Source organism: Amyelois transitella, chromosome 18, assembly GCF_032362555.1.
Source record: "Amyelois transitella isolate CPQ chromosome 18, ilAmyTran1.1, whole genome shotgun sequence".
NCBI classification, from domain to species: Eukaryota; Metazoa; Arthropoda; class Insecta; order Lepidoptera; family Pyralidae; genus Amyelois; species Amyelois transitella.
The window spans coordinates 6,607,621-6,623,507 of record NC_083521.1 but is presented as its reverse complement, the minus strand read 5'-3'; the positions used below and the strand labels follow the sequence as shown (position 1 = coordinate 6,623,507).

The following is a 15,887-nucleotide window of genomic DNA, read 5'->3' as shown; positions in this document are numbered from 1 at the left end:
TCTGAGAAAACCTCGCGACGCTACGTAATTAATAAGCTGGGTAATTTAACAGCAAAATTTAAACGGGTTTCAAATTAGAACTTCAACACCGTGATATATATAAAACTTCGAGGTTACATTTATTTATAATTAAGATTCAATGAATGAAGAACATTTGCCTTGTATATAAATAACATTTTGAGGCGTTGTGCCTTATTTTACGGAAATCTAAAATTAATTAAGACGAGGCAAATTTGGTCTTTCTGAGAAAACAACGTTGGCGTACATTATTTTGGTGTTAAAGAAACTTTTCACAATTTAGATACGTTCTACAAAAACGTTTATTTTTTGGTGATACATACATAAATCGTGGCTCCTTCCCGGAGGGGTAGGCAGACTCTATCTTCAAACTTGCCTGGTTTCCTGCATACTTCTTTCGCTTCATTTACTTATTTTGGTAATTTTTAATCATCATATATTTACGAAGATGATGAAGCGAAAGAAAAATACAGGGATCGTTGCAAGTGGAAGTTCGAGTGTCTACTTACCCTTTCGGGCAAAGAGGCGTAACTTTATGTATGTATAAGAAGTAGTTGATTATCGAATCACAAAATTATTAACAAAGTAGAATGAAGTTTGTGCCAATTAAATGTGCTCAATGGCAATAGTCAATGTAGCCAAAGCGGCGACCCTGACACCTAACCTAAATCAACATCTAACGATGACCACCTAACGTTAGATAACGATGCAGACGCACGCGCAGACAGAAAACACATTGCTTGCTTTGATGATGTTGGTGCCAAAGAAATCGATTCTGAAAACCCTTAGCTTGAAGGGTTGCAAATTTTTCGATTAAAAATTGACGTCCATAAGAGAAGTTATAATAGAACTATCCATTTGGTAATACATTTCTTATGAGATCGATACGTTGCGAATTTAGGTGAGAGTGAAGGGATATCTACAGCTGAAAAAGTGTCCACATAAAGAGTTTGAGAAACAAAGGCTAGACTGGAGAAAAGCCTAACCTAATAAAAGATGAACAAGTTGATTTAAGGATAAGTGAGGCTCAGGGAACGTCGAGGGTCTAAATTTTCTTACGTAAACACTTTTTGTAAGGGAGTTACACGTACAGTAAACATCGTAGAAATTTCATCCCGTGAGTCCCAGTTTTAATGATTTGCACTGTTTTATATTGAGATATATTTTTTAATTCTTTCACAATTTTGTAATTTACTTTAATGTGGTATGATGAGTAAGTTCCGACAGAAATAGAAAGTTAGTGATAAATTGTTACGTAAGCCACCACTGATGATCAAACAGATCACTGTTATCGGCAGCAGCTTTTTATGACCGCTTCGATTTTGCATTAAACATGAATCTGCGATCAAGGTAGTCTGACAAGGAAAATAACTATGTACACAAAAATGTTCACGTTACTTCTATTGAAAACCAACATAGATTTTTTCCACTTGAATAATTGTTCAATCATGGTATCATGTAAGCAATGAAACTCTCGGAAGAAATTGCTCGGCCGAAATAAATTAAGTACTGCTCTGTTCAGTCAAAAATAAATTACATAGCAGTAAAGATTGGAAGGAATCCCTTATTTTGGTGTAAATTTATTATGTAGTTTGTAAACAGGCTTCCATATCCACTCTTTAGTGAACCACTCAACAATGTCTTCACGTAAATTGAGGAACACCATGCGAAACGATATTCACAATATATGAAAAGTATGAACATAAGTCTTAAATAAAAAAAAAATAATAATAAAATACTTACTTACCTTTTAATGAATATGGTAGTTTAAACTCCTCATTAAAATGAACGAAATGTCTATTAAAAGGTCACAAAATCAATAATCACTCGCGTTTGTTTCGGTTCTTACAATCTAGGCCTACCTTATGACGTAGTTGACGCAGACGACGCTGATGGGTTTCTGTTGCTTGTCGGTGATCAGTGTGGCCTGGGTTTGAACCCAGGCGTAACCACCCTTCTTTGCCAGAAAGCGGTACTGGCCGGTTTCGCATTGTCCCTTTGAGAATACTGTGAAAACAAAGAAATAATTTAAAGTCTGGCTGCTAAAATTATCAGAATTTTGTAAAGATAGATAGACTCTTTATTGCACCATAAGAAAAAGAAATACAGAAAAAAAAACACAGGTAGTAAAGCTTATTTTAATAAAATAACAAAACGATATTTACAAGATAAGTCAAGTCACAGATACGGTAATAGACTATAATCATGAGCAAATGAAGTCTGCTCAGAGTTCATTGTACCAAGAAAGAGTAGAACTAGTTTCAGGGCCGGGGAAACTTTGTAACTAATAAGCTTAGGGCTCTGAAACTAAACAGTTACAAGTTGTTGATATTCAAAACGATACATTTAAGGACTTTACCCAGAACAATGAATTAGAAAGAAATGTACGAAAGTTTTTTTTCAGTATCGTTCCGTTTCCTTACTGAAATGAAAATGTAAATGGACAATGTTAACTTTACAAAAGCTTTTCCTTTGAAATGAATAAAAGAATATATTTTTATTGATGATTCGGAGTAAAATGTGATCTGTTCGAGAAAGGGCTTGACATGAAGGGTACATCTTTTGCATGGATGGAAAAGGGTCGAGAATGACAATAACTGGAAATGTTTGTCCTTGTCACAAAAATACATACTTCTTATACAATAGTTATAACATTAGTTGACAGTGAACCAATAACTTACAATAATTATACAAAAGAATTTGAAGATTTAAGATTTAAGAATTCTTCATACACTTAAGACGATGTTTTCATCTTTTTATTGTATGGTATGCTAAATTTCAGTGACATCCGTTCATATGAGTTTTGCTATGCGTTGATAGACCTGTCAGTCAGTCATTTTTATTACAGTGTTACGTCACACGTGTCTACTTATCAATCAAGATGCACGTATTACATTGGCGTCATTTGTCACGTGCATAAAATTTTACTACGCATATAATTGTAGTAACAATGTTTATGAATAATGATATAAATCATGTTTACTTAATGTAAAGTCAATTATTTACTGCGATAAGTTAACTATTGGCAACAAAACATTTAAGTTTGAGTAACGTTGCTAGCCACGTGATTAGACAGATTTTAACATGCTTTAAATTTTATATACAATGCCACCATACGATATTTAATATTTTGAAAAAATCATACAGTTAGTAAAAAGTTGACAGTCAGTACTTCTTAGAAACAAGAACGGAAAATATGTAATAATATTTAAACCAATATTTTTAAGTAATTAATGAACTAATACAATTACATAAAACAGATAATAAAGATTTATTGTTCGTTGAAGTCACGCCAATATCAGCCCCTGAGGATTATCACTATAATATTGTTAACAATAAAACTACGCATACATGTGACCAGAGGATGGCCGAAAGAAATATGTTGCATAATATATTTTTGTTGTTGGGTGTTTTACGTCTCGCTATTTCTGCGGCTTTAAAAAATACTACACATAGTAATGAGGTATATTTAAACTTCAATAAAAATCTTAATATAAAGTGTCTTTCACAAAATACAGCAGCTGAACTTTAGTGTGCCTAAGTATATTCGTAATTACTATTACTATCTTGTTTTTGTATTATCAATAAGGTAGGTGTAACAATTTATCACGAAGCTATTGAATTCTTACTGATGGCCGTTTAAAATAAAGTATTTTAATAGATCCAATATCGATAAACTAGTCTTAATTAGAACAACACTTCAAATATTTTCTTCACTATAGTATTATACAGACCAAAATAAGAAGTGAAACCTAAATATCAATATGAACACATGCATGTATTTACGCTTTTGTAATGGAATCATACAAATAGCTTAATCTAAACATAGAACCTAGAGAAGATGATGATATCATTTAATACTTATTACTTTTCCATGTGTTAAAACTAGCGTGCTAGTAAACACTAAAATAAGCGGAAATGCCAAGGAGTCACGCAAAATAAGATAAAATAATAGTTTAAAAAAAACTAAAAAACTACGCTTTTATTGCTAATCAAACTAAAAACTAGAAAATAAAAATTAATGACAAAGGAATTATAAAACAGTAGTAGCAAGTCGAACAATCAGTTATAGTCAATTACCTCTGATTAAAATTATAACAAAATTAAATTTATAAACAAAACAATTTAAATCTGAGTAAAAAGCGTGGGGTGCTTGATGTAGTAAATATTAAAATCATTCTATTAGCATATATTTATGACAAGAGAGTTATGAAAATGAAGTAAAATGCACCCCACGCTTTTTACTCCGATTTAAATTGTTTTGTTTATAAATTTAATTTTGTTATAATTTTAATCGGAGGTAATTGACTATAACTGATTGTTCGACTTGCTACTACTGTTTTATAATTCCTTTGTCATTAATTTTTATTTTCTAGTTTTTAGTTTGATTAGCAATAAAAGCGTAGTTTTTTAGTTTTTTTTAAACTATTATTTATTTTCTATTTTTTAGTTCAATTAGCAATAAAACGCGTAGTTTTTTAGTTTGTTTAAACAATTATTTTTTGGAAGTTAACACTTCTAGTATAACTATCATACTAGAAAAGACTTTTGCAACCATGCGCCTATCGCCGGAGGTTTTCACAACTAACTTTCTTAAAGTTATATGTGGCCTGATTGGATTAAATCTCATAATATTCTCATAATGATGATTCTTTTTTAGGCGATGGGCTTGCAACCTGTCACTATTTGAATCTCAATTCTATCTTAAAGCCAAATAACTGAACGTGGCCTATCAGTCTTTACAAGGCTGTTGGCTCTGTCTACCCCGCAAGGGATATAGACGTGATTATATGTATGTATGATGATTGTTAAACCCAGTTGAAAAGAATTTTATAGTGATAAATCACTGTTAATAATATTTTTGACTATCCAGCAAACATAATAATTTTCGATTGTGGCCTTGCCAGGAATCAAACCACAAGATTAAGAGGCAGATTGATACAGGAACAAAAATATTTCAAACATACCTCCACTGCCTTTACAACCAGGAACGCAACAATGTTTATCTGAAGACATCGTGGCACTTTCGTTGTAAAACTGTCTTTCACAAAAACAAACACAAACTTGGGACTCCTATCTCAAATAATCAGGTACTTTTTACAGGAGTCCTATCTAAAAAATATCTGCACAACACAGTGAACACAGTCATAGTCCAATCTCAGATGATAAAATCACACGAATATCCGGAAGAACAAAGCTCGACTCAACGGAAGATTCCAAACTACAAATAACGACAAGTTATCAGCACAAAACAAAGTGCAAATAGGTAAATACACAGGCACCGGTATAAAAAAACAGAAAGAAAGTTTACAGGTTTTCTAATCGAATTCAAAACTTACTGCAAAACTTAATTGACAAAAATAAACTGTCACTCATTTCTCTCACGAGTATTACAGTGTTGCTATTATAAACAGGCAAAAGATACCTAATGTTAATTCAAGAATTGCATTAATATGTTAAATACGTATTAAATATCGCAAAGTTCTGTAGGTAGTAACTTTATTCTTGTATTGTTGTAAATTTAGTTGTTCAATTTTTTATTTATTACTTTTGTTTTATTACTTATATATTTTTTATTGTTTTAAAATATTCTACTAATTCTACTATTGTTTCTAATGGTAATTCTAAATGGAGCGATGCGATGAAATAAAAAAGCCTCAGGTTAATAGTAACATTATATGGAAATATATTACATCTCTTTTTGGACTCCTTATACGTCAGAACTTCTTGGTTTCTTGTATGGAGATTACTGGCACTGGTGCTATCTCTGTCTCTCTTACTCTCATACGAAGGATCTAAAAATGAATTTATTAATCCTGGCAGTTTTAATAAGGATAATGAGAAACTCTTATCAAAATATTGCATTGTCATCGGTCCTTGATACGTTTGCAAAGTTTCAAGTTGATCAGACGTTTAGAAATCAGTGAAAATTAAGCTCAAAGATTCCGTTACATACATACATACATACAACCCAAGCTAATAAAAGCGTAGTAAAAAAGGGCCGGTCTCTCTTTACCGGACCACAAGAAGAAACAAAATAAAAATGATGAGGGTCTTAAAGTAGATTGTCACATAAGAAGTTCAATAACACAAACATAAGACGATGCTTTCTTGATGTTTTTGTTGTTCTGATAATGTATGAGCCATCTATCTCTAAGCATCAAATAACAGGAGTTAAAGGTCAATTTAGGGACAAGGACGTACACATTAAGTAGATTGGGTAACGTATTGTTTTTGAACCAATTTGAATTCATTTTGATGATTGAGAAGACATGCGAAGAAATGACATGTCCACAACCACTTTAGTACGGTTGAATTAAATGCGAATAGTTGGACTAGTGCCAAAACTGCGGTTAGCAACAGAGGGAGATAAACAAGAGCATAATTCGCAATTTTGTGTTATCCGGATAAAGTTAGGATAGGTTACTGGAATTTCATGTTTTTTTGTAAATTCCACAATCAGAAGATAAATACTTGACTTTATGGTGAAGAAGAAGTGAGGTTTCTTTTTTATTTTGAGAACTATCTTACTCAAATACAAGAACTAAATCAAATTTAACATGTTGTCTTTTAGATTTCGTAATGCGTGGAGCCGATGGACATTAGAATTTTACGAATATGAAAATTAGATGTAATGAAAGGAAAATCTATGAAGACTTTAACGTGATTCACTATCGTGCAATGAAGTTCCTATGCTGTTTGCCAAAATATTCGATAAGTCCATCGTCGTAGACAGATTTAAAAAACGACAGCGAAAGACATTGAACCATCCAAATAAAATTGATTTTAATCCATTTCAGTCTACGGAGGCCAATGGCATTTGACCTAATGTTTCAATCAATACAATAGTAGTGGGTCTTTCGGGAAACTGGTTTAGCATATAGCCATAAACGCTCAACTAGCCATGATTTATGTTAATAGCAAAGCGTAGACAGGCAATTCCAGGGGTCTAGGATTCTTTGGGATTCCGTCTGAATGCAAATTAGAAAATTATGGTAAGTAATACTTTAAGGAATCTGTACGGTTTAAAAAGCAACTGTAAGTAATATTCAATTCTTTCGCAATTTAATATTGATTCAGTAACTCAACGATATATAAAGAATTACTCGCAAAAATCTTTTAAAATTTAAGGAAAATACGGGATCATGAGAAATTTCCGTAGTAACAATTACACGGACCGTTTACGTATCAAAACGTTTTGTTAATTAAAATGAAACAGACGAAGCAGTACTGAAATTGTGGCGATGTTATGTCTTTGCTACATAAGTAAATGAAAAAATAACAACGCTCACTTATGTAAATAGTTGAAGTAGGTACGTTTTATTTGTGGAGAAATAGGAGACCTGGAAATAATTACTTGCATATGAGCAGTGCCTTCTTTGCAAACATTTATGTACTAGGCGATCTATAAGCTCGTATGTGTTTTTTTGTTAATGTTTAAAAATTCAATTAATCCAATCGTAAATTGAAAGAACAAATGGATCGCTTCACTTTAGCTAATGACGTAAGTGAAAACCCGATTTCAAACATTGCGATGCAGAATTTATGACAGCATGGTGTGAAAATTTTTATTTTTTGGGCGATGTTGTAAACAATGGAGCTTAATGTTGAATATCATTATGTATATATTCTACTCGTTCATTAAATTACATTGTAGATTTTTAGATTAAACATACTATGTCTTTGATTAAGCTTTAAAAAATATATAACAATACTACTTATAAGGATAAGTAAAGTATTAATATAGTTTTAATTTTTACTAAAACACGCATACGGCTCTGTCAGCGTTACACCAAAATACCGTGATTTGTTCATAATGTGGGTGGGTACAGGCGTGACCCTACTAACATGTTACATCTGAACATTCAAGGAACTGGATATGTAACTATACGTACATCCAAGCTTTGTATGGTTAGACTGCACCTCTCAAGTAACTGGCCACAGGCGGACCCTGGGCTTCTCTCCAGAGGGAAGCAATTGGAACTATCGTCAGAATGATGTTGCCACATCTCAGCTATTTTGGTCGCACTCAGGAATTTTGAATAAAGCTTTGATCGTACTAGTTTAAACTTATAAAAAAGTATGCAGCTATGTGTCGCCTCCATGAAGTAAACAAAACTATAAAATTATTTTAGTCTCTTAGATTTTTCAGCATTACTAGGTCTAACACCCATAAGCAATATATTAACCGGCTGACTGAAGCCACAAAATGTATTTTATGTTTTCTTTAATCCAGAGAATAATTTAAAGAAACGCAAATTATTTCTCTGTTCTATTACGCGAAGAGTAAAAGTTATATCTAGATTAACTTTGGTAAATATTTTTTTTGTCAAGATGAAATACATAAATAGAAAATTCATTCCCGTCGGAACACCTTGTTCATACATATACAAAACTAATTAAGGTATTTTAAACATCTCTTCTTTCTTATGGCTAAAGTCCCGGTTACATCCTCACTCCTCTGGAGAGGAGCCCGGGGTCCCTTGACCATGGGACCTAGATTGGGTGAGTCAGTTTTTTATACAAAGCGACTCCCATTTGACCTCCCCAACCTTTGCAGCGGAACCTAACCCGTATAGGATCATGGTTACACATCCAGTTGCTTGAATATGCAGGTTTCCTCACGATATTTTTTTACCGTAAGAGTACTAGTTAGTATTCAATCTCATGTCCATAACTACGAAAATAGTCATTGGTACATGGTCGAAGTAGTATTTAAACCTGTGCCTAATGCAACCCGCATTTGAACCGGGCGCACCTTACCGATTCGACCACCGACTCTCTGATTAAAGCAGGAATTTTCAATATCTAATTACATTTTAACCCCTTACAGTTGTCAACACTTTTGTGCTTCGCCTCAATATTGTTTTGATGTGTGTATTGTTTTATGCTCATACTTTCGGACGCCAGCAAGATTTTCGAATGCCAGGGCATTATGAGAAAAGAACTTTTTCTGATTGGCTTCTTGGATGTTTATCTATATAAGTATTTATTATAAAATATAGTAGTGTTGAGTTAGTACGAGTATCTCTTAACATAAGTCTCGAACATACTTCGAGGCTAACTCAATCTGTGTAATTTGTTCCATATGTATTTCTCAATTTTCCTATACACGTTTATTGACGGGGGTCTTGATTATAGAATTACGTGCTATCATAAGTGTATATCTGTTACGATAAATGATTGATAATGCTTATCATTATCACGCATTGGAAAGATGTTAAAATATGTAGGAAGCAGACAATTGGTTTTTTTATCGCTCAACTTCCCGACGATTACTAAACATTTTTAGTACAGATAAAAACAGCAATAAACAAGGGGCTTTCGAATCCGAGTTATTAATTGCAGAACTTCAGGAATTACGAGTTGTCTTCCTGTTTAAAGAGTATTTTCCAATTAATTTTGGCAATTAAATAGAAGAAATATAAACTAATAAGAGGGTAGCAAAAGCATTGAAGTCGCAATCAAATATAACATTTCTTAGTAGAATTAAGAAACGGTCAAATATAGATTAAAATTCAAACTCATACATAATTGGTGTTTTTAAAAGACAGCTAGTAGACAATGAATGTGCTAGAACTCTGGTGAAAAGTAAAAAATATATAACGAGAATTTCTATGTGTATATGATCTTAACGTAAGTGTAAATGAAAGTACGTAACAATAAACGTTGGATTTGAACCTAGAGATTTTCAATGAAAAATGATGGCAATACTTATTTAAAATCTGACTAATGATATAACAAACAACAACAAATACGAATTATATAATTGAAGTGCACGACTAGCGGGCGTGTTCAAACAGCGAAAACGTCAGAGACATTTTAAAGAAAAAGAGAACACATTGAAAATTATATTTAGAGCATCTAAAATAAACTTGTCCATGAGAGAGTTCAACCGCCCTAATGAACAAGAATATAGGGATACAATTGCACTTACTAATAGCAAAACCTCGTGACTAATTTGTATTATTCATGAAAATGATAATGAGGATTTTTTACTTCTTTACAATTTAACGGGCTATTGGAAGATATCTTGGACATTCTTACATTTACGGGTAAAAGAGAAAACTATTTTACGACAACATTTCTAAGACATAAAATCTGAAATCCCCAGAGAATCCTATTCATCGATCTAGTAAGAAGATAATGTGTCGAGTAAAATTTGATTTCCAGAAAAGTCTGGACCGCAGGAGTCACAAGACCCGTCGACGACAAATTTCGGGGCGGTCGTAAAATTCGCCGCTCGTTATCTTCAAGATGAGAGGCAGCCGAAATAGCCACTGGCTAGATTATAAAACTGGGATGGCATGTCATGTGACAAAAGAGGATATATGCTATTAGATTAATTGAAACGGGACTTAGTAACAATGAAATAAATCTCGGTGTGTCATAAATAATCGAAAATAATCAAGGTTCGGTAGGTATTATTTTCCTGGAGAATTCGTTTACATCGATGACAAATAATCAATGATTTTTGTAGTAATAAATAACTACTTTTTATATCTTTTATACCTTGCGAAAAAAAGTTAATACAGCCACTTACTTAAATGTTGTTTAAAGTATGTATTTATACTCTCATTGTTTGTTTGGTACGACAGCTAAATCATTTATTGCAGTCACAACGCTTTTAATTCAGAGAATGTGGCTGAAATATATTTAAATTGTGAGTTAAGAAAACTAATTATTCATTAAAGCATATAAAACGCTCGATTATAAAAAAGCATAATATCTTTACGTTATACAATTCAAAATTCGTATAAAACTTCGGGTATGTTAAGATGGTTCGGTCATGTGGAGAGGATGAATGAAAGCAGGTTGACTAAGCAGATATACAAGGAGAGTGTGGAGGGAAAGGTCGGAGTGGGAAGACCTAGACGAACGTATCTTGATCAAATTAAGGACGTCCTGGTAAAGGGTCAGGTCAAAAGTACCCGAAACCGCCGAGCTTGTATGAAGAGAGTTATGAATGTGGATGAAGCGAAGGAAGTATGATCGTGGCAAGTGGAAAGAGGTAGTCTCTGCCTAACCCTCCGGGAAAGAGGCGTGATTTTATGTATGTATGTATGTATTCCTTAATCGATTACTCGAGTCACTAGCTGGTGCTTTTGTATGCCCTAAAGTTGTCTACATTCGAAAAAGTGGTTCTATAGAAATGATAGCATCTCTCTTCAAAACAAGGTTTAATATTTATTCCCTAGTGGGAAATAAGCCACTATGACACCGAATCTAATAGTGTTAGGCCACTAGTTAAACACATTTATACCGAGCGGGGCTTCTGATGCGTGTGGGTTTTTATTTTACATTCAAGTAGGACTTTAAGAAAAGGATCCGCTTTATTTGAATAATCCCGGTCCCGACGGACCAAGAATGTAGTAATGCGATATTGCGTTGTTTGAACACGTACAACATTAGAGAGGTATTTGGTTAACAAAAGCGTTTCATATTAACGATTCAGTACAACAACAAATTAACAAAATTAAAACTGTTGGCAATAATTATGCTAAGCTGAAAATTTCGACGGCAAAAACTAAATGAAAATCTTGACCCAATGATTTATCCAGTACAAGGCCAGTTTATTGTTATTCGCAAACTGAAATTTAAATTAACTGATCTGATTAAGCGAGCAAGTATGAAATCATAGACGTAGAAAAAAGTCTGAAGTTAACTGTTAGTTTAATATGTGTGTGTCTTTGTGCGCTTATGTAATTAACAGCAAATTTCAGAACAGCTACTGAAAATTTTATAATAACGTGATCACAGTATTTATTCATTAATTTTTATCAAAATACATTAAAACGCCGAAAAATCACGCAGTGATAAATGTTTGCGTTCTTAAAATTTCCTCCAAGGAAAGGTTGCGCAATATTAACGCAATGTTTGTATATTAGAATTTTACAGCTTTCGTGTCGGTATGGAAAGACGCAGTTACCAGATCACACACGGGAGGCAGCATTATCATAACCAATAAAGATTCTAATGCTGACAGAACCGTTGCCATTTTTGGGCCCTAAAATCGTATATGGTCTTTATTATCTCAGTCATAAGGCAGGCTAGCCATTTTAATCTTAACTTTGCTTATAAGCATATTTCATATACCAACGACGAAACTCTTAAAACCCTTGTTGGGTATTTAAATGTAGGTGTAAGACTTGTGTGAAAGATCACTAGGTATTTCACATACCTAAGTCTTTGGGGAAATATAACGCTTCTATTTTTTATCAAAAAGTGCCTATATTTTTTTTTCATTAAATGGTTGTTAATTGCGTCGGAGGTATCAAAAGAAAATATAAATTTAGTTTCAAAAGACGTCACACAAGATGCGGAAGAAAATGAATGGTAAAGTAACAACAACATGACGAATGAGACTAGTCAAGAGAAAAAGGAATTTTACCTTGAGATTTACGTACTAAGTTTAAAGTTTTAAATCATAATACATGAAACGAATCAACGAAATATATGAGTATCTATCAGAATATAAAAAGAATAGGGTAAAATACGACTAAGGGATATTCTTATAATTTTGTGATTCTTTTTTTAGGCGATGGGCTATCAACATGTCATTATTTCAATCTCAAATTCTATCATTAAGCATAACAGCTGAACGTGGCCTATCAGTCTTTTAAGACTGCTGGTTATGTCTACCCCGCAAGGGATACCTATAGACGTGATTATATAATTAAATGAAAGATATGAGATATGATACAATCCTGTTGTTTGCACAATATTATGTGACACAAACGAAACGTATATTTTGGTCGCCACCTCGACCTCTCAAGCTGCCCGAAGGTCTAATGCAGCTCTAATGCTCGAGATGTTTTTAGTCGACAGTTGTTAGTATGCCAAAATAAATACGCATATCACGAGGCTGGGCATTTTTCGCACAAAAAAAAATCCCAATTTCCCGTAATGCCGTCAGTCTTATCAAATTGAATTCCGTGGTGGATTTCCATTTGTCGGTTGAGTTTGTAGGCAGATATAGGTATGGTTGATATCGCCTTATTGATCTCTTTGCGAAGTAAGATAATGCTTTTTATATACTAAATTAAACTGAATATACTCTTTAAGTAATAAAGAACAAAATTTTTGAAAGTTTTATAATTTTAATGTTTTCAAATCAATCTCAGTCTCAACTATCATAAAGCCAAACAGCTGAACGTTGCCCACCAGTCTTTTGGTTCTGTGTACCCCGCAACGGATATAGACGTGATAAAATGTATGTATGTTTATAATTTTATCAACTATTCAAAATGACAACTTTGTAACATTATTTATTTTTTAGACTTCATTGCACAAAATACAAATTTGCAGACTTAATGCTAGAAACATTATCAACCAGTGGAAGCATTACAGTATGAGAAGTAACGTTACCGCTTAATTTTAGCCAAATATTCCAAGATCAACTTAATCAATCTTTAACAAATTTCAGAGTCCTCTTGATTAAAAAAACGTAAACGTCCACTCCGCTTTAATTAAAAACGCTAAATGGTTATTAAATAAATGCTTGTATGTTTGGCGCCAATGGAATATAAAAATATAGTCGTTGACTGTGACTCATTTACGTATATTTTCGTTTCTATGCTGTTCAAGTTCAAGGCAACTGTGGTCGTGATCAATGCGTGCACATTCATTACTATCTTCACAATCTAACATTATGTTTACGTTTTTATTATCAGTAGCTTCATTTACGACATGTTTGTTGTGCTTTATTAACTCTGGTATATTTGAGTGAGTATTGTGATTTTACTATAACTGTTTGCTGTTCGATGTTCTGTGGCACCTAATTCAGGCCGAGCTACACTCCCGAGGAGCAACTGCATAAGTATTTAAACACGACTTTACGGAATACATTCGTTTATTTACATCTAGCACAAATCTAGAAATTTGTTCCAGACATGATTCAAAGGACCAGTTGGAAATCTAAGTAGTTATTATCATAAGAAGTGTAGGGCTAGGTAATTCGATGAACCTTTCTTACTGAATAAATATTATTGACATGCGATACTTAATAAAATGTGAAACACCATTGTAATTAACGACATCATGATAGCTTTGAATAGGGTATATATAATGAGAACAGTGACAATCACACACACAATTACACAATGAGAATTCTCAATTACAGGGTGTTATAGTTGAAGTATTGACAGTTACTATACTTATAAAATAAACGTACGCTATTTTAGATAAAAATCGCGTGTTTCTCTAAATCACGCATCAAACACGTGAAGGCAATGATTTATTTTAAAATACGTAATAGATCATTGATACCTAAACAAATTAGATAAAAAAAACTTGTAAAATGAGATACGTAATACTTTTTATTATGTACCTATTTTGAAACTTTATATAATGATAATGTTGAATAGGCATGTGTATTGTGTAAAGAAATGTTTGCAATCCTCCAATTTATTTAAGAGTTGAATTTGATTTAATTTATTTTAATGTTTTATTACTTTCAGTGGTTATATCCATTTTATCCTCTTATTTAATGACACTCTTTACTGCCTTCCTACTCATGCTCCTCCCGCTTTAAACCCTTCACTACCTTTTTTAATTCACTTAGATAATCTAATTTGACAACTACTTAACTTCATTCTGATATCTGTTTTGTTGAGGTTCACCGGTCAAAGTGATACGCCTTGATTGCCGCCTTTATAACGCCGTATTGTAGCTACAAGCTATAATATTAAAGTCTTTGCCACTGGATTTAAGATGTATGTTATCATCAAAATACCTAATACATGCGAGCATGTAAATGAGCTACGTGAAGCGCTGACGCGGGCCATGACCTTCCGCCACGTCAAAATTTATCTGATAAAAATTACGAATCGGTATTACGTATTCGTGAATACCAACCTAAATTTGCCTGATTTCATCGATGTTTCTCCTTCCTCGCCCGATTGGTTTTCCACATTCATTTACATGCGAAATATTGAATCGATGCGGGAAATTATACGTGAAGACACCTAATTTTAAAGCAGAAAAATTTATTCAAGTCGCTACTACGCATTTAATATGCATTGGAAAGCGTATTAGAAAAAGTTATTTAAGTTACGCAACATAGTTATCTACTCATTTCTTCACCAAATTTTTATCATTTTATTACACTAAATTCTGGCAATTTAATTTATGACCGACCGCAATTTGCAAAATATAAGCACGAAAAGTAGCGTTTGCAGAAACGATCTAGAACGAGATACAAAAATTCCTATGTTAGTTTTTCAGTCGCTTTTCTTAAAGCTCTTTAAATTACACTTTAGTGAGTCATCAATTTCATTATAATTTTCAATAACAACAAAAATTAGTTCTTGATTTAATAGACAATTTTAGTGATAGGAACATAATGGAATTTCTAAATCCTATCCCTAGAGACGCATTTATAACGTTACAAGTTAGCACGTAAGTGAATACCCCCTTGGGCCTATTTTTCACTATAATAATAAACGAAAGCATTTTACTGTTATACTTTATCTAAGTCGAGATAAATTTTATTATACGGGATAACAGGGACAGTCTGTAATAAAACTTATCTCGCCAGGGCAATTGATACTGAAAGGCCCAAATACAGGGATATTTCCTTTCAGAACATGAGGTTGGCTACATTTTATGGACTTTCCCATAGTCTAATGAGCTTGCAAGTAGCAAGCCATCATATACTTTGTTTATCATTACGGGCTAAATATGGCATTTGAGTCTATTGATTCCTATTTTCTGTTTGTATGCGCTAATCTCGCAAAGATTTTGACGGATTTTGTCCCTATTTGAAATGTTGGAAAGAGGGTTTTCTGAGGCAGGTTTATATCTATAAATATTACCCGTGCGAAGCCGAGGCGGGTCGCTAGTATATTTATAAAGTTATCACCTGGTAT

The 15,887-nt window shown here is 33.0% G+C and overlaps 1 protein-coding gene across 3 annotated transcripts in view; it reads right to left on the bottom strand.

Moving 5' to 3' along the window:
- Positions 1–15,887, bottom strand: part of LOC106129491 (hypoxia-inducible factor 1-alpha) — a 73,642-nt gene that overhangs the window by 29,156 nt on the left and 28,599 nt on the right. For all 3 annotated transcript variants that reach the window (XM_060949063.1, XM_060949064.1, XM_060949062.1), the window contains exon 7: positions 1,881–2,025. In XM_060949063.1, the coding sequence (XP_060805046.1) occupies positions 1,881–2,025 (145 nt within the window). The remainder of the gene's footprint in view (positions 1–1,880; positions 2,026–15,887) is intronic.